Source organism: Rhamphochromis sp. 'chilingali' (assembly GCF_963969265.1).
Source record: "Rhamphochromis sp. 'chilingali' genome assembly, chromosome: 10".
In the NCBI taxonomy this organism is placed as follows: Eukaryota; Metazoa; Chordata; class Actinopteri; order Cichliformes; family Cichlidae; genus Rhamphochromis; species Rhamphochromis sp. 'chilingali'.
Window position 1 is genome coordinate 2,806,690 of NC_137937.1, and position 19,822 is coordinate 2,826,511.

Here is a 19,822-nt window from a genome sequence, read left to right on the forward strand (position 1 = left end):
AGTTTGCGACCGACACATCACTATTTTGAAGACTGATGTGTTATGTTTAAATTTTAAAAAAGTTGTTAGTTGTTTTGATGGAGTAAAACTTTTCAAATATGCTCAAACTTTTTTGTATGAGTCTGCAAATATGTTTTTTGATCTCTTTAGTTAAGCATTTAAAAATGACTTTATATGAGACTTTAAATAAAACTTTAAACGTATTTTCCCGAGGTAATTATACTTCTACCACGATCTTTGCCACAATAGAATCCTCCCATGTTTGTGAGTACGGCCAATTTACGGTGGAGCAAAGGGAGTTTGAAATAGAGCAGACAGCTTCAGCTGAGTTCACCGCGAACAAAAACACAGCATGAAAGGCACAGACAGTAAATGCAGCGGACACTTTTAACACTCGGTTTTACATCAGCTCTCTGTACGTTCGCGCTTCTCCGCAGCTTGCAATCGAACCCTTGATGCTCGCCCTTTTACCGCAGAGCACGCTGGAACGTTTCATCGCGGATGTTTCTGGCGGAGTGTTTACAAAGTTGCAACACAGGAAGCTCTCACTGAAAAGGCGAATGTGTTGTTTTCTGCAGAAGGAATTTACTTTTGTTGACTAAACTCCCGCCAGAAGACATCGATTTGACTCAGATAATTTAATTGATGCTTAAACTGAAAGCACGATGTTCGCGGGGCTGCCTGAGCTTGGTATATCCAACGGAGAGGATCTTAAAGAAACTCTCACTAACTGCACAGAGCCGCTGAAAGCCATCGATCAGTTTCAGGTAACACCCAACAGCTTAATGCTTCGAGTGATAGAGTGTACATTTCGACTAACGGTAAATAAGCGTTCCCGGATTGATAAACAAACGATAACGTATGTTCTTAACCACCCAAAGCTAGTCACCGTTCTTCGTTGTTTCCTACCAAGCTATTTTCATCACTGTTGTAGCGATAAACAACAACAAAACAACACAGATTGCAAAAAGAGAACGTGGGAGAAATGGTCAATGAAAATTGCTCTCCACTTCAAGTTCATATTTTTGAGCTAATATCCTGCATTAAAAAAAAAAATCAAAATGCAGGATTTTCATCGCCTTCTCGCCCTTTATTCGGATCTCTCCCGCCAGATCTGTAAAAGCAGGAGAGAGGATTGGAGATTGCAGACAATCTCACAATGCACAGAACGTATGCCGTTCTGTTGTGTTTGTTTGTGGTGTGTTTGGAGTGTTTTTACCTCCATGAGGTGAGAGTAGGTGATATAAGTCGACGACAACTTAGAGCTTTAGAGAGTTTGAACAGCTATTTATTGTCTTAAATAGGTAATACAGTTTGAGCACAAACCATAGACTGTATATGAAAAATGGGCATACTTTTGTCATGTGAAAAGTGAAACCAGTAATCGTGCTATTTGGCCTTTCGGTTTTATATCGGTGCTCAGGAGATAACCCAGACTGGGCCCCATGGAGATGCAGCAAAAAACAGATTCCTGCCCCTGTCGTGATTTGTGCATTTTTAATTTTTATTTATTTATTTATTTATTTTTTTGCGTAGAAGAGGTTGAGAAGATTTAGTCCCATTTTTAAAAAAAAAGATATTTAAAAAGATTTGTACTCAAGTCAATCTTCCCTAAGTATTAGGGATGTCACAGACACTCTTTATGGCAACAGTAGGAAGGAAAAACTTGTTTTTAACAGGAAGGAACATTGTATAGTGGGATTAAGAGTAATGGCTCTACCATATCTAAACCTGCATTCTTTTACATAGACACCTTGGGGCAATACCTTTGGTTGTAGACATTTATGGGAAAGCAACCATTAAACTTCTTTGATTTGTGTCCTCAATAGACACTTTACTGGGTGATTCATGGGCTCAGTATCTAGTTTCAGTTTTATTTAATACAGCCTGATATTCATGTCCCATAACCGACTAAGATATGAGCATGCAGTGTCTCTCCATGGCACTGAACAGCGTGGTTCAGAACGTCGGATTGATAACTAGCAGGTGATGTGGCTAACTCCATCTTTTGCACATTTCTGCCCCTGCTGATTTGTAAATTCCAGCTATGTCGCTTGTCCTTAAAATTGCACAGATGTAATAGTCTTGTGCAGTCAAAAAGATGAGCACTATCCACGCAGTGTCCACGAGAGTATATAATCACTGTCTTATAAGGCCCGTTGCATGTGTAGTTTGTTTCATAGAAGAGTCTCTGTAGGTTCTCAGTCACCCAGGTCATGGTAATCTAGGAGCTTGGAAATAAAAGTTTCTTGAAGATCACCTTTCATCCAAGAAGCTTCTTCAGTTCAGGGAACTATTTCAGAAAACTGAAGAAGCTTCTTGGATGAGAGAAACATGAACAAAACATCTTCAAGAAACTTAAAGAAGTCCAGTGACTGTGAAACTCACTGAACCAGTGATTGCCTGCAGTTTAAAGCTGCAGATCTCACTGATGTCCAGGTCATGAAGAGACTGGCTGTAGTAAAATAAGAAATACATTTTAATAAATGATTGTAAAAGTAGAAAAGTTAAAGTTTATCATCTTGTCCACATCTGCGGTGAATCTTTGAAATAAGATGCGCCAACATTTTTCCCTCCTGGGTCTCTTTTTTTTGTCCTCAGTTTTTTTTAGGAGTAAACACATTTGTCCCTCAAGTTTTTCCACTTCTTTGTACATCCCCTCATGTTCCTTCCAATAGCTTCACTAGTCTTTGCTGACATCTGTAAGTCCTTGTAATGATGCTTTGTTTATTATTTCCTATATTGAGATGATCATAGTTATTCTTTCACTGATAAATTAAAACACTGCAGCCAAAAAGTAGCTAGAAATTTGAAGTGCTGAATCAACCGATCACAGTAACTGAAGTAAGTGTGATTTTTAGGGCGGAGCATGTCAAGTTACAACATAGGTAATACCGTAGGTTTTCAGAGGTGTTACAATGTAAATTAAAATCTAACATGATTAAAATAGAAATATCCTGTGTTTGTGTTTTTGTCAGTTTGATCAGATTTGCCAACTCATAAGAGAGACTACGTTTGCATTAAACGTAGTCTCTCTTATCAGAGCTTTAACAATCTTGAACATTTTCAGCTTGGGAACATGCTGAGGCAGTTTTATTATTTTCCCAGATACCAACCATTATGACAGAGCTACAGAAAATCAGCGATTTAATCAAATTCAGATTCACTTGCAACAAATTCAGTAACTGTTTATTTGAGCTTTTCAAACACCAATCCTCAGCATTCACTGGTAATACTGAGTGTTTGTGGCTTTGTCGGGTGTTTGTTTGTTTGTTTTTTTGCATTTTTTTCATGCTAAGCTCAAAATATTTAGGTTTTTGACTGGTCATCAGGGAAAAAAGGATATTTCCAAAGGCGATGTGAAAAACAAAACAGCAATCACCAAACTTACTTTGGTCAGTGATAACAATTAAATTTTGTTTAACAAAAACATGACATATTGATTGAAATTTTTTTATAAGGGATTTCCCTAAACGTTATAATTCAGATGACTAACAAATGTATGGGGGAATATGAGAATAATTCTTTTTCTGGACAACTTACAATAAGTTGCCGTTTTCTACAGACATATGTTCCTATTATGCATATAGGCTATGCCCATGTCGTGTAGCCATTATAGCACAGTTAAAGTTGATTTGTTATTCAGCTCTCAGTTCGGTTTCAAATCAAAATATTCAAAATGAAAACATGGTGTATTTCTTCTCCTGACGTGCTTAATTCTTTTTTCTGTTTACATTTTTAGGCAAAGAGTCAATAAACCTACTAAGTTTATTCATTTATGCAATTTACATTTCATATTTAACTTACATTTAATACTTTGTGGACCATTTAAAGCCCGTATTATATGAACCATATCATGGAGTATAAAATGTGGTTGGCCATGTTTTACAGGTGTGTGCCCTTATGGGTAAGCTGACTTTGAATAGAGTAGCTGCACGGCTAGAACTAATTCCTGATGAGTCCTTGATATGTTACATTATTGCAGATGGAAAATGGAATCTTGCTGCCAACGCTCCAGTCTGCTCTTCCTTTTCTCGATCTCCATGGCACGCCTCGGCTTGAGTTCCACCAGTCTGTCTTTGATGAGCTTAGAGAAAAGCTGATGGAGCGAGTTGCCGTCATAGCCGAGGGGAAGGAGGAGGACAGGTCTGTGATTGGTTGTGTTTTGGTTTTTTTAATTTATTTGTATGCTTGCTGAGGGAACCAGTGTTTTTATGACTTTTTTTTTTTTTGCTCTTTTCTTCTATCTATAGATACAGGAAGCTTGAAGAGCTGCTCGAGAAGAGCTTCCCACTTGTTAAAATGCCATCTATTCAGCCGGTGGTGATGCAGGTCCTGAAGCATCTACCTAAGGCAAGTATTTCAACCATTATCCGTTATAGGAATTGATCCTTAATTGAAAGGATTAATAATTTCATCCGTAATTAATCCTGCATTGAAAATACAAAGCAAATGTGGCTAAGGGATTTATTTTAGTTTAAACTATCACCTGGGAGTTGGATTGGGCTCGGATCACTTTCACACCATAAACAAAGCACTCTGGAGTTCATTTGGAACCATACTCAGACCACATCCTCCAAAGAGCCTCGGTGGGAGGGAGGTGGGGGGAGTTTGATTTAAAGAGATTAAATACCGCAGGTGTGAGAATAACCTAAGACATGCTGCATTTGTTTCTTGGCCAACTCTCTTTAATTCCCACAGAACAATCACTGTGAGTGTCTACTATTGCCAGACACTGGTACAGCATAGAAATAATCAGCCATCGTGCAAACTGGAGAAGTTAACTAACTTCAGTCTCCAGCATTAGCTGATGCTCGTAGTAAGGGAGGGGAATGTTGTAAGCAGTACATGAGAAAATATAGTTTTGACAAGAAGCCAAGGATCCGTTTTAGGCGGACCTCTTTTTAACCTTTATTGCTTGCTTCTTCCTGCAGGTGCCAGAGAAGAAACTAAAGATGGTGATGGCTGACAAAGAGCTCTACAAGGTGTGTGCAGTAGAGGTAAAAAGGCAGATCTGGCAGGACAACCAGGCTCTGTTTGGGGATGAAGTCTCACCTCTCCTAAAACAGTACATTGTGGAGAAGGAAGCAGCTCTGTTCAGCAGCGACCTCTCCATCCTGCACAATTTCTTCAGCCCTTCTCCAAAAACACGACGCCAAGGCGAGGTGAGTTGCAGAGCACAATAACACTGGCTTCAGATTTATTTCAGACTAAACAATGTAACACAATTTTAATTTCCTTAAGCTCCTTTAGCAGCCATTACAATCTGGACATTTCTTGGACAGATTCCACCCATTCTCCATTTATAATAAGAGGGTAGTGGACCTGTCTGTGCCTCCTGAAGTTATGAGTTCTTTTGTTTTAAGGACATTCAACTTCAGGGTATTTTCGGAGCACTAGCGGAGCAAGTTTTCTATCTCCGCCCTCTGCGCTGTCTGATCTCCATCGGCATACTTGACGATGATGTTGGTTGGGTGGGTTGGTGTGCAGTCATAGGTGTACAGGGCGTACAGTAGGGGCTGAGAATGCAGTCCTGAGAAAACATAGTGGTGGTCCCAGCCAATGGTGGGCTTCTTTTGCACCATTCACAGACAGTAAAAGCCACTGTAGTGTTGTTTAGGTCGACAGGCTTCTATAGCTCTCGTCTCAGGCCATGTGCATTGTCTGTTTGGCCGTCCTTAGATCTGATTAGTGTCCCAGTCCCCACAGCTGTGAATCAGATTCATTTATTTAAAAGAAAAGAAGTTTGGTGCAACTTCTTTACTTGCACGGGTGTCATCCAATAAGCAAGCTCCAGTCAACCTTCTGTTACTTTCGCTTTGCATATGGCTCATGTTGACATATTGTGTGCAAGCTGTCATGGACCAAATTAGTTGAGAGACATACAGAGGACTTGCCTGTCCTGTTGTCCTGTTATGTTGTATGTGCTTTTCATAATGTGTCTTGCACAACATGCAGCTAGCTGGCACCTTGCCACGGTGTTATCAATCTGTAGAAGTCAAATGCTAGTTATGTTTGCATTGTACCATTGTAACATGAGTTACAGATGACTAAAGTCAATATGTTAGAATAAGTCAGGATTATGGATCGTGCTGTACCTGGTTGTAACTATTGGGTGCTAGCATCGTCACTCTGAAATTATTTTGTTAACAATTCTTAGCAGTTCTGACAGTGGAATTAGAAGAAAGGCATAGGCACTGAAAAGCAATGAAAGAGAAAATAACGTCACCAAAGATGCATAGGAAACTCTTAAATGTTCAATAGTGATGTGTCGGTCACGAACGAAATGGCTCTTGGAGCCGGATCTCTGAAGTGAACGACGTGAGCCGGCTCCTTATTGGGAGCTGTGGTTTTTTCTTCTTTCTCTCTCTCTCTCTCGCACTTTTTCCCGCTTCACTCCGCACATCAGCCTTGTGCTTTGCACTGGGCAGAGGGGGGAGGGGCGGTAGTTACACTCACAGTAGCACAGGAACAGAGCAGGAGGGAGAGAGAGAGAAAGAGAGCCAGGGACAACAAGGTCACATTAGAAAGGTATAGTAATCATCCACAACTATTTTCAGTTGCAGATGATAAAGGATTCAGTAAGTTTATTCATGCATTTAAATAGTTAAAAGTTGAAATGTAACTAGTTGGTTTTTGTATTATATGATTTATTTATTACATTTCATGTGGTGTGAATAAATACAAGTATATTTACGGTGGCCCCTACAGACAAAGCACGTACAAACTCCAGAACACATACAAATTCTGAAGCACGTGAAACCTCCAAAATGCGCACAAACTCCAAAACACAACAGAAGTGCTCCAGGATGCTAGGGGGCAGTGTTGAGCTTTTGTTACCTCGTGGCTACACAAGCCAGCAAGTACCAACGACTGCATTTGGTGTGTGGTAGTAACAGGTAAATTAACTCTTCTTCTTTTTTTAATTATTTGAATATATATGAGTGTTTGTGTATAAATACACAAACAATACACATATGCTTTCAATTGTGTAATTTAAGTGATCTAGGTATCTCTGCTAGCGTTAATTGAACTTCCAAAACAATGTGCTCTGGAGTTTGTACGTGTTTTTTCTCTAGGGGCCACCGTATATATTTATATATAAACATATATAATAGGGGTGCAACGATATTCGTATCGATATTGAACCGTTCGATACAGTGCTTTCGGTTCGGTACGCATATGTATCGAACAATACAAAATTTGTAATTTATTTTATCAACTTTCCTTCTGATGATGCTGTCTGTGTTGAGCGCTCAGTGAATCTGCGTTCGACTACTCCGCCTAGGGTCGACAGTGCAGCCTAGGCGGAGTAGTCGAACGCAGATCCACTGAGCGCTCAACACAGACAGCATAGTCAGAAGGAAGAGCGCAGGGCAAGCTAGCGAGACAGAAGTTAAGCTCTCCTTGCAAGATGGACCTCCCCCACCCTCATTCAGATCTGGCGTTTGGAATTATTTTGGTTTTCATGTGACGTATGACCCTGAAGGTAAGCGAGTCATGGACTAAAGTAAAACAGTATGTTGGATGTGCCATGCAATGCTCAATTACATGGGTGGGAACTAGTGTTAGCGCAGTTAGCTCGTTAACGTGTTGGCCGTCTAGCCCCATGCACGGGGCGATCGGCGGTAGCTCGTTAACGGAGATTTGCCGTGTTGTGGCGTTAAGGTCATTTCAACGAGATTAACCTGAAAGCACTAGTGGGAACACAACGAATATGACTGCACATTTACGCCGACATCATCCTAGTGCAAAGACAAGTGGAAGCAGAAAAAAAACAAGCAAGCATGCTACTAACTTTAGCCGAGTCATTTAGACAGCTGTTAGCACATGATTCTCCTTATGCTGCTGAGAATATAGCCCAGAAGAAGCGGATAGTATAGCTTTTATTTTGGAAAGAGACATTTCTCTGTAATAAACTCTCTTTTCCAAAGATGAGTGATTCCTCAATCAGATACAGGGCTCGCAATATCGCTAGCCCAACGTCCCGGGGCTAGCGATTTTTTCAGTCGGGCTACCAAAATCTATCTCTTCCCTGCCCGTCGGGCTATTGTAGGAAAAATATATGTCAATGCTTTTGCATTCTTTCGGAAATGTAGCTGGGTAATTATGTCATTGGCATCGGTGAGCCACTGTCAATATGTGACATATTGAAGTCGCGTTTGAATTTGCGCTTGTTTTTTTGCTTTCACTTTGCAATCGCGCGAACTGTGTATAGAGAGCGACAGCACTGATGCGCATTCGCTGTCAAAATAAAAAACGCGCACAAGGGTTAGGGTTAAATTTAAAAACTGTACTTTTGAGTTAAAATATATATTTATAATTTTAATAAATGACAAATTAAAAAGGCATAAACATTTTTTTTGTATCGAAAAAATATCGAACCGTGACACCAAAGTATCGAACCGAACCGAACCGTGAATTTTGTGTATCGTTGCACCCCTATTATATAAATAAAACCAAATTTTTTTACATTAGTAATTCCTTTTGTGCATAATTTTATATTGTTGTTGATAATAAATTAAAGCAACAAAACAACCCGAAGAGCCGGTCCTCTAAAAAGAGCCGGAAATCCCATCATTAATGTTCGAAACAGCAGGTCTAAATAGTTGATGAAAGTGCTGTATTTAGGGGAGAGTAAAAATAACTTGGCATTCTTAGTCAAAGGTCTGGGGTTCTCAGGAGCATGTAAATTATATACAGCTCCTGTTTTGGAATTCCCTTTGCTGACTATTCCTGTTGTCTATGTACTGTAGGTGGTTCTAAAGCTGACTCAGATGATCGGGAAGAATGTGAAACTGTATGACATGGTGCTGCAGTTTTTACGAACTCTCTTTCTGCGAACCCGGAATGTCCACTACTGCACCCTGAGAGCAGAACTGCTCATGTCTCTTCATGACCTGGACATCAGTGAGATCTGCTCGGTGGATCCCTGCCATAAGGTGAGGGCACAGATACTGGTGGTAAATAAAGTCCCTAATCACATCTCCAGTGTATTTTACTTTGTGTGTTGAATGGGTTCTTCTCGTTTGTTTTGTGCACTTTGACAGTTCACTTGGTGTTTAGATGCCTGTATCCGTGAGAAGTTTGTGGATGGTAAGCGAGCCAGAGAGTTACAGGGTTTCCTGGATGGAGTGAAGAAAGGACAAGAGCAAGTCCTTGGGTAACAGACGAGGAGCTGGTTTATGAAAATAGTTGCTGATCATTGGTAGATGCACAAAATAATGTTTTGATCATTGTGCATTGCAGGGACCTGTCTATGATCCTGTGTGACCCGTTTGCCTGCAACACCCTAGTCTTGAGTATCATGAGGAACCTGCAAGAGCTGCTGAGTCAGGATGCTTTACCACGAGTGAGTATACTGTGCATGAGAAACAGAAGAAGTGATACACAATTGTGCTGACAATTTGTGGTATTATACTGACTGACAACTTTGGGGTGATACAGCAAAAACACGCAATGTGGCAAAGAAAAGGAAGGGAGGCACATTTAGAAGTTTAGACGATGAAACAGTGCCACTCTAAGTGCAAGTTTTAGTTGTGCAACACAGAAAGTTGAAATAAACCCAAAACACAATAATTCCCTGCAGTTATTCTGCAGTGTCATATTATGTTTAAGGTTGTGAGGTTATTTCAGTAAAAGAAGAAAATACAACAGTGTAAAAATGGTTGATTTTAAGCAAGCAGTCAGAGCGGTGCATTTAATTCATGCAGCCACTGACAGAAACAGACAACCATTCACACTCACATTTGGATTCACCAGTTATCCTTGGGGGCAGGAAGCTGGAATACCAGGAGAGAACATGCAAACTCATAAAGGCCAAAGCAGGATTTGAACACTGGACCTTCTTACTGTGAGGCAACTGTGCTAACCACGACAACACCATTACTGCCCCAGTACATGTTATGTTTTTAAAATCAGTTTCAGTTAGTGAGCTAATGTTATGTTGAATGTGGGCTTGTTTTAAACTAGTCGAAATAAGAAACAAAATTCATGCACTAATTTAGGTTAAACATAATATTTCAATGCTGTTCAGCAGTGCATCTCTAATTTTAAATGTTGTCTAATGCTAATTACTAGTTGTCTGTACCCACATACATATACTGTGATGGGGCAGCATTTTTGATAACAGTCTCATGTCGTATGTTTTTGCTCACAGGATAGTCCTGACCTGATGCTGCTGCTGAGGATGCTCTCACTGGGTCAAGGAGCCTGGGACATGATTGACAGTCAGGTCTTCAAAGAGCCTCGTTTGGTGCGTAAATGCCGACAACACAGGTTTATCTGAATCTGTGCATCAAGTTTTTGCTTTCACTGATTAGAAAACAGGGGACCTGCTGTGTACGTAAATATTGTTACTCACAGTATTGTAGTGTCTCTGGAAAAATCTGTATTTTTATTTAAACCAGCTATAAATCAAACTGAAGCAAGTTCCTTTAGTTTGATTTCTATTTGATTTGAATTTCTTTCGGTTAATAAAAAAAAAATAGTAAAATGTATTCATACCATATAGGCCTTTGAAAGGCAAGAAACCAGTCACAGTGGGCTTTACAGAGGTTTCAATAACCAGCTTGTCTAAGGACAAAATGAACATGTATGAACTTGTAAAACAACACAGAACATGAAATATGAGCCAAACGCCAAACAGATGAGTTTTAAACTGTTTTTTAACACAGAGGCTGTGGTACGAAGAGAGGGCGGTAAGCTATTCAGTAGTTTGGGATGCACAGTCCCCCATAGATTTCAGACAGGTGTGCGGGACAACAAGAAGAATTTTATTTGTAGACATGAGAATAGGAGTGGAGTGGATCAAGGATGTAGGAGGGAGCCTCGCCTTGTAAGGGTATAGAAGTAAGAACCAAGATGTGAAACAGAAATCTCAATGTTACAGGAAGCCAGTGCAGAACCTTTGAGAACATTTTTGGACAGAGTGGAGGGAATTAATAGATGCTTAAGACAGGCCAAACGGACTGATCTAAAATAAAGTCATGGTTCTGCGCATTGGCTTTTACAGTGGATGAGAAGCACTTATTTGGCCAGCAGTACTCAGAAATGATCATTAGAATTATAAAATAATTTGCTGTCTAACCTTTGATTGCATTATGAAAATGTATTAAATTGAGTAATTTATCCAATTCATGGTATTTAATGTCAACTGTCGACAGATAATAAGAAATGGTTTTTAAAATACTGATAATCTTACAATAATAGTCGTATGTAATATATATTTCAATACTTGTTTTCTCAACAAGTACTGAAAGCTATGACAACAAATTCTCTTTTAGTCTACAATAAACTAGCTGCCTCAATCCCATAGAAGTGTAGGGGCGAAGACAGTTTAGACGCATGTCTCCATCGCAGTGCTGATGTGGTCACTACACCTGTAACTCATATTTTCAATTCCAAAATTTTAGAAGGTCATGGCCCTAGTGACTCAATAATTACTTCCCTCATGCCGTCCTTGCATTGTGTTATAGGCAGAGCTACACAGCTCATGAACTTGAATATCTCAATAAACCTTGATTTCTTGACACAGAACTAAATACACTTACCACAAAAAGTAAGATCATTCGTGTTTAGTCAGTTATTTCTTTCTTGTAAGAATGCTTCTTCGCCCTAAATCTTATGCTGTTGGAAAGCCTATTTATGTCCCATTACATTGTGCCACATTTGTAAGGCCAATCCATTAATAGGTTGAGCAGCAAAGTTGACTGTGGGTTGCACCTAAAATGTGGCAAATCTTCTCTACCAGTGCCATACAGCTAATTCTTCTATTGACTCTTGTCTTGAGCTTCTGGTACCCCAGGTGCTGATAGTCAGATGCCTGGTTTGTACCTGTGAGCATGGACCCTGCATGCCAATCTGGTTATGCCCTGTGCCATATGGCAACTTCAAGCTGGTGTTCCCCAAAACCAATTTGCAGCATTATTTGAAGTGAACCCTAGTACCATCTCCAAATTGAAGGCCCAGCTCCAGTGTAACGTGAGATGTCAGAAATAGGCTGCAAAGTGGGTGTCCGAGGAGACAACGCAACGACTGTATCCTTACCCTCTCAGCACTTAGGAACCATAGACAGTCTTCTACAGATATGCTGAGATTATCCCTCTACCCAGACTATCCAGAACAGACTGCACACATCCAATCGCCATTCACTGCCTTTCACTGTCAGGTCCATTTGTACTGGTGATGGTAATATATGCTGGGAACTTGTGGAGGAACATTATGTTCAGCAGTGAGTCCAGATTCTGCCTATGGCACTTGTGATGGCACGGGGCAGCATCTCTGTCACTGGAAATTTAGCTTGTCATCACTGGAGGCAATCTCAAAGACTACATCCACTATTTGGGAGTGGAGAGAATGAAGTGGCCTGCATGCAGGTTCAACCCCATTGAATATTTCTGGGATCAGCTTGGGTCTGCTGTTCTTGTCAGAGTGACCAATGCAGCCACTTTGGCTGACTTAGGTGTCTCAATTCATCAGAGATGGGAGCCCTACCCCGTAATAAAAACATTTTAGAAGCACCAAGAGCACTCTAATGCAACCTGAGTTTATATTTGGCATTTTCTGCACCCTGTTTGTACTGTAACAGCAACAGGGAAAGCTGCTTCTCCACCTCCTCTTTACCTCTGCACGTGCCTCGTTCCTTCCTCGTTTTGCTTTTAAAAAGTGATGATGCGCATTGTTGAAGTCTTTTATATTGTCCGGTTACAGTAATCCAAATCAGCAAATGATAAATCTCCATTGTAATAATTTCAAACATTACTTTGAAAGATATCACTGCAAGTATCAGGAAAGCAGTCCAGCAGAAGTCACCGTGACATTATTGGTATTTTTATGTCACCCTCAGGATTTGGAAGTGGTTACTCGCTTTTTGCCTGCAATGATGTCAGTGGTTGTGGATGATCACACCTTTACTGTGGAACAGAAGCTCCCAAGTGAAGAAAAGAGCTCGCTGTCATACCCCACCACCCTGCCTGAATCCTTCAACAGGTAAAAACACAGCAGCAAAAGAGGAGAGGCAGATGTTATATTGCATCAAACGCAGGTTGTCATCAGTACTTTCATCTCATAGCTTCCTTTCTCGGGAGGTAAGAAGCACTGTTACCACGGTAACCCTCACATCTGACTCTAATGTAGGTCACTTCTAAATTTAACTATAAAATGTCAATTCTTCACATGTTTGTACAAAACAAATCACCAAACACAAGTGAGAAATCATAAACCACAAGTCTTTAGTACTGCTCCTTTATTTTTCTTCTCAGAGACAGTAGTTTTAAATGATAAACTATAGAGATGTTGATGTAACATGATGTATGTAACCACGTATGAGGTGTAAGAGATCAGTTGCATTGACTTCATTACTTGAAACCTTGGGCATGTTTGTCTTTATGACAATGACTTCTATGCTTCTAGCAACTTCTCCTTGGGTCAGTTTATTATCCCAGCAGGCCAGGCATCAGTAGCATCCGATGATTGGCAGGGCATACGTGTTGGTTCCACAGATCTCGTGCTTCCTCTGCAGCTGTTTGGTAGTTGCATCTTTCCCAGTGGCCTCTTTGTGGTTAAAATTTGCCTGTCAGATTTCAAGGTATTTATAACGATCCTCAGTGTCTGCAGCATTGCCTTCTATCAGAGCAGTCCCTACAGCTCCGTCTATCTAAGTGTTGTGGATCAGTGAATTGATGTCTTACTTATTTCTGGCATAACGTTGGAGTCAACCATCTGTAGAGGAGGTGGCCTGTCTGTAGCCTGTCATATTTAAGGACCTGAGTGAGGAGCTATGCAGCACAGCAGTGGGGACAGAGCATCTCTTTGGCAAATCCTGCACTTGATGGAGGCTTTGGCTTGAAGTTGGCCTTTAGTCTCATTTTCCATATGCCCGCTGAATTACTGTTGAAGGCTCTTGGGGTTTTGTTAATCTTTGCAGTTGTAGGCATTCCTGGGTTGAATCATAGGCTTTCCTACACAAGTACACGGGTTGGTCATTCTGGTCTGCTCTGTCTACCAGTAGCTGGCCTGTTCACTTTGCCCTAATGATGCAAGGGCATCCAGACTATCGATGACACACATAGAATAATATACTACCGACACTTTATTCACTTTTAGTCACTTACAGTTATTTATTCACTTTCAGTCACTTTGATTTTTAAACTGTATATTCTGTGTATTTATTATCTCACTCTTATTGTCCTTATCTTCAACGTTATGCTGCTCTGTTGTATGTTAATTGCCCCTTGGGGATAAATAACGTCTTTCTGATTCTGATTCTGTCCTGGGTGGAATTTGAAATGGGATGTAGTGAATTAGTGGGTGGATCCATTTGTGGAGGCAATTCATTAAGTCGGTTCACTAAGCTGAACAAATGGTGACAGTGGTTGTCTCCAGGACCACACACAGAGGTGTAGCAGGTTATTGTTTCCCTACCCCCTCAGATACCTGCAGGAGAACAGAGTGGCCTGTGAAATGGGTCTCTACTATGTCCTCCACATCGCCAAACTGAGGAACAAGAATGCCTTACAACGGTTGCTGCCTGCACTTGGTGAGTGTCTGAATTATAACTATAACAACAATTTCATCCTGTAACTTGAGTCAAAATGCAGTATCACTGCCTTTTTTTCACGTGACTGAGTCTTATACCTGATCTCTCAGTTACGTTGCTTGTTTTATGGTTTTGTTAATAAATCACAATATTAACAAAGATGTGCACGATTAGTCGACTACTCTACAATATTTTCAGCAGTCTGCAACAGACGCACCAGTCATGTAATATGATCGTTAATATTTTGATTGCTGTCCAGTGCCAGTACATAGTTGTTATGTAGCCCTCTGCCCCCAGATGGAGCTGCACCCCTCCTAACGTGGTTTGCTCCAGAAAATGAAAACAGAGTTGTATCTAGGCTTTGTCAGAATAAACTGGCTGTCAACACTCAACATGAGCAATACACATATTTAGCACAGGCATGGGGACGTTCATTTTCATGTAAAGAAAGCTTTTGCTAACGTTAGCCACACCAGTATGACATTGTTTACCTGAATATGCTACAGTCCGTAGCTCATCACAGCAGAAGATTTCACTCAGTGTTGTTGAATGCAGAGGCTTTCAAAAGTTCATTAAATATAATGAGCCTGAATACACGGTGCCTGGCAGACTGTAGCACAACCAAAACTGACAGAGGAAATGAAGCTAAGTATGCAACAGCAGGCTGTTCAAATTCCACGACAAATGAGTCGTGTGTCAAAAATCTGTCCTTTTATTACTGAAGGAAATTAGCAATGCTTTTAATTTGTGGATTAGAGGAAAACTTGGCAGCATATCTGCGAGGTGCTGTTAGCAAGTTGGGACTGGAAGATGAGGTCGTTACGTATCCAGACAACAGAAGCAATAAGGTAGTGGCAAACAACATCATGTTGGAGTAGGAAGCAGTTTCTTGTTTTGATGATGAAAGTTGATGAAAACTGCCAGTTCTGATCTAAACAGGACAGTCACAAAGCTGATGGACGCACATGCTGTGTGTCCCTACCTTAGAGCTGTCAGATGACAATTAAGGGCGTGGTCCCTGTGCTCCCTCAAAAGTGCCACCACTGGTCTGTGTGGGGAAGCACGCGTATCTGTGATGAACTTTTACCATGAGTTTGCTGAACAATACCCTCCTAACATAATTAAAACACACGAGGAAGAAATGAATAATTTTCAATTATAAAATAGTTCCCAACCCCAAAGTCAGCCATGTATTAGTCGTTTCCCATGACTACATCAACTTGCAAGTCGCTGTCTATGTTCCCACTACATCTGCTGTTGTCAAAGAGTTTTTCTGCTGCTGGACTTATTGCCAGTGAACTGAAATCACGTGTTTCACCCCTATGTTAATTTCGCTGAACAGAAATGTTTCTTCAGTAGAGTAAGGACACTTTCGATGTTTAGGCTTTTCTAGTTTAGTCAACTAAGAAATTAGTCACCAGGAACATATATTCAGAAACTTCACATTCAGTGTGTTAATGACTGACCATCCCACTTTATAGGAACAGTTTGAGTCTTACAAGTGTTTCCTTTTTTGTCCCCCCGTAGTGGAGACCTACAATGATATGGCTTTTGGTGATATCTTCCTTCACCTGCTGACTGGACACCTCACACTTCTCTCTGATGAGTTTGGATCAGAAGAGTTTTGTTCAGTTGTCTTTGATGGATTCCTCCTTACATCTTTCTCCAGGTAGGTTGACTCAGTGTTACAGTATAAGACTACATCCCCATTCTCATCCCACACCACCAAAGTTGACTAAAAATACACAAAGCTCTTATTACCACCCAGCTTCTGACAATAGCAGAAAGCTTAGTGGTTCAGTAGTTTCAGATCCCCAACTGCTGACCGTCCCCTTTCAACGCCACCAGCCTAAATTCACTGAGCAGTTAGGAAGGTTAATGGATGACAATATTAACAATAAAGATTTAATTTCTGTAGCATCTTATAAACACGTTTTACAGAAGTTTAAAAGTGATTTTAAAGATGTAAGCAGGTGCTGAAAGGGGCCATCCCAAAACTGCCAGTCCATGTCCTTAAGCATGAAAACATGGAAAGATCGTTTATTCTGTGTGTATCAGGACATAATTTAACTGTGGAACATAATACTGCATGTAAACGTGAGTTCCTGTTAGCATAATACAGGAAGCTAACAAGGCAATCACACAAGTCACCTTCAAGTGTGGCATAAACTGTGCTGCATAGGTCTCACCCCCTACAGTCCCTTTTACGTAGGTCACAGCACAGTGAACAGCTCTCCAGTTGGTCATTCAGTGTTAGAGAATAGAGGATTGTCATTGGCTAAAGACTCATGATTGACACGTCTTTGCCCAAAGAGCAAACACCCTTCTCTCATCACATGATTTGTTGTTGTTGTTGTTTTAACCAAGATTGTCACGACTGTCTGAATTCGTTACAGTAAAGAAAATGTCCACAGACACACCCTGAGGATGTTACTGCATCTACACCACAAAGTGTTACCATCATGTATGGAAACTTTAATGAAAACGCTGGACCCTCCAAAACAGGTAGGTTTCAGGTGGAGAGCTCCATTTAAACCCTCGTGTTGAACCACTTTTTGGCACAAGGGAGCAAAACGATCGCATGAGTGCTGCTGTTTGGAAGAATAAAGTAGTCGTGGCAAAACAATCACATGACCACTTCACGATGACAAAGCAACAAGGTGATATATACCAGTTTTTAAATTGTGCTGATAGTCCACGTAAAACCAGAGTCATGATAAACAAGATATACGCAGAATAGTTTCGTCACGTTTAATATCTAAGGACAGCGCAGCGAGACCTCTCTGCTTATGACCTTATGTCAGACCTGCAGGTATCAGGCTGTGATGTTCTCTTAAAGTGGACAGAAATTATTTTTTGGAGTGGCACAAATAATTTGTGTGGCGTCTTATTTAATGCAGAACAGCTGATTGTTCTGTAAATAGGTTGAAATGTTTATTTAAAAAGGGGTAAAAGTTTGCAAATAACTTTGTTGTTTGCAAAACTTGTGCGTAGGATTTTAAAATTTGCAATTTTATTTGCATTTAAAGTTCTGAAATATGATCATTAAACATGTTTGTGGTTGTTACAGTAAATAATCTAACTTTTTTCTACTCAGAGTTTATGTTTTTTGTCTGATTTCAGATCAGTTGTGTTAATACAGTATATCAAAATGAAAACATAACTGTAAATTCAGACACGTGAGGTTGTGTGAGGATGACACCAAACAAGGCAAATAAACAGTTTTTAAAGGTGAAATGTGGAGGAAACATCAAAAGTGGTCAAAAACAGCCTCTGGACCCCAGAGGGTTAAATATTTTTCTAAAGTAATGCAATAGTTACTTTTCCTAGTAATTAATTTTAACTCCGTCACTAACTCAGGTACTTTTTTGAATAAGTAATTAGTAACTATAATTAATTACCCTTTCAAAGTAACTTGCACAACACTGGTCATTATCACCAGAGGTTTCGGGAAGAACTATTGTGAGACATTACCCCACCCTGTCATGCGAACACTTAAAGTCACCTGACAAAAGGTGTGAGTGGGGGTTGAAGGGCCTGGATGGACTCTCAAGAGTACATTTGCTACATTGCAGGTGGCAGGCAGCTGGTGTTGGAGCCTCTCCCTCTGTTCAATGATGGTTGATCACATCATTCATTTTTTACTCCGCCTTCAAAATATGCATCTTAACTGGCCCGAATACCTGTGTGTAAGGATGAACTTGAATATTTAGATGACAGTTATATCTAATTCAAAAATGTGACTTATCAATAATTGCTGGTAGCTGACCAGTGATTAAGCATTTAGAACATTGTAGAACTTCCTCGACCACAGTGGCGTGTACTTCCTCCCCCTCGCTGTCATTTCTCGTAATAGTCTTTCTGTTTTTGAAATTTGCACTTCGCACTGTGCCGCTGCACACAGACACACAGCTCCTCTACTCACTAAGAGCAGAATTAATTAACATTCATAACCCTAAACAACACTTGGAGGGATTTCATAGGTAGAAAAAAGTTTCATTTTCAACAGCACTGTAGTGTTGAACAGTTATTAGGTTGACAGGTTATAAATGTTAACCTGGCCGGCACACAAACTGACATTAGATGTTTAACTCTTAGCAGTTATCCACCACATTGGCATCTGTTGTCTTTAATGTAGCATCTAGCAGCCTGTGCTTGGATAGAAGATAAATAATCATTCCAGGCTGAAAGGATCATAGATGGGATATTGAGCCCTGACCGAGCAGATTACAGGCAGAGGTGAACTGGGCGAGTCAGTGCTGTCTGTGCAGAGCAGCCAGATAAACTGAGAAGAAGGTTCAGAGTCTGGAGAACTAATCTGAGTACATAAAGATTGACGTCTGGAGCAGAGCAGTCTAATCAGATGTCAGGCCTGAGGAGCAGAGCTGCAGACTGAGATGCAGCAGTACGAGCAGGGGATCAGAGAGGCTGACAGATGAGATTCACGATTCTTTGCTGTCATATTCAGAATGAAATTAAGGGCATAGAGTGTGGACAGGATGATGCACTTTAACTCATTTTTAAAATGCGGACAGTGATCATTGTAGTCTTACACGCACACACACGTGTGAACGCGAGTTGAATGTCAGTATACTGTATGTGCTGACACGTGTGCTGTGTGTTCACAGTGCGGTGAGCCACTGAAGGAGCTCTACACCCAGCTGACAGAGAAGATGGAGGCGCAGAAAAAGAGCCCGCCTCCAACAGATGAAACTCCATCCCTGGACTTGGGGCTGCACCCAGTGACTGTTCCCACTACGGCCTCCACACCAACCACACCTCTCTGAAGATCTTAATCGCTGATAGACTTTACATGCAGGCTGCAGCTGATTCATGAAAGGCTGGAAATTTTACAGTTGTAGGATTTTTTTTCTTTTTCATCAAGGTTTCATTCCTGTAGACGTGTCTTCCAGCTCTGACAGTGTACTGCTGTTTTTTTTGCATTATTGTTCAGATATACAATATTTTCATGTGTATCTGGGCTGTGTGTGTTTATGAAGTGTGTCAGTAGTGCAAGAACCCTGTAAATAAAGAACTGTTTGCAAATATAGTTTGATTTACTATGAGCCAGGCAAAATGCACCACCTGGATAGTAACACAATCACTCGATGAGACACACTCGACTGCAACAGGAAATAAGAGACTGATGTGTGTAAACCCCATTGGTTAACTTACCAACAGCCAAACATAGAGTTCGACATGCTGAAGACTTGTTTGACTCTGGTAAGCTCTCACACAAGCATGAACATGTCAGTTAGATGTCCCTGCGCGTTTATTACACTT

At 40.6% G+C, this 19,822-nt stretch overlaps 1 protein-coding gene across 1 annotated transcript; it reads left to right on the forward strand.

Moving 5' to 3' along the window:
• The first annotated feature begins 512 nt into the window (after positions 1-512).
• Positions 513-19,585, forward strand: nelfb (negative elongation factor complex member B). The gene is made up of 13 exons (XM_080894073.1): positions 513-767; positions 3,986-4,146; positions 4,254-4,353; positions 4,935-5,165; positions 8,757-8,942; positions 9,051-9,163; positions 9,250-9,352; positions 10,160-10,255; positions 12,848-12,990; positions 14,433-14,539; positions 16,067-16,208; positions 16,936-17,044; positions 19,168-19,585. Exons 1-13 carry the CDS (start codon positions 666-668, stop codon positions 19,324-19,326), a joined length of 1,752 nt encoding a protein of 583 aa, XP_080750199.1. The 5' UTR covers positions 513-665; the 3' UTR covers positions 19,327-19,585.
• The last annotated feature ends 237 nt before the right edge of the window (positions 19,586-19,822 follow it).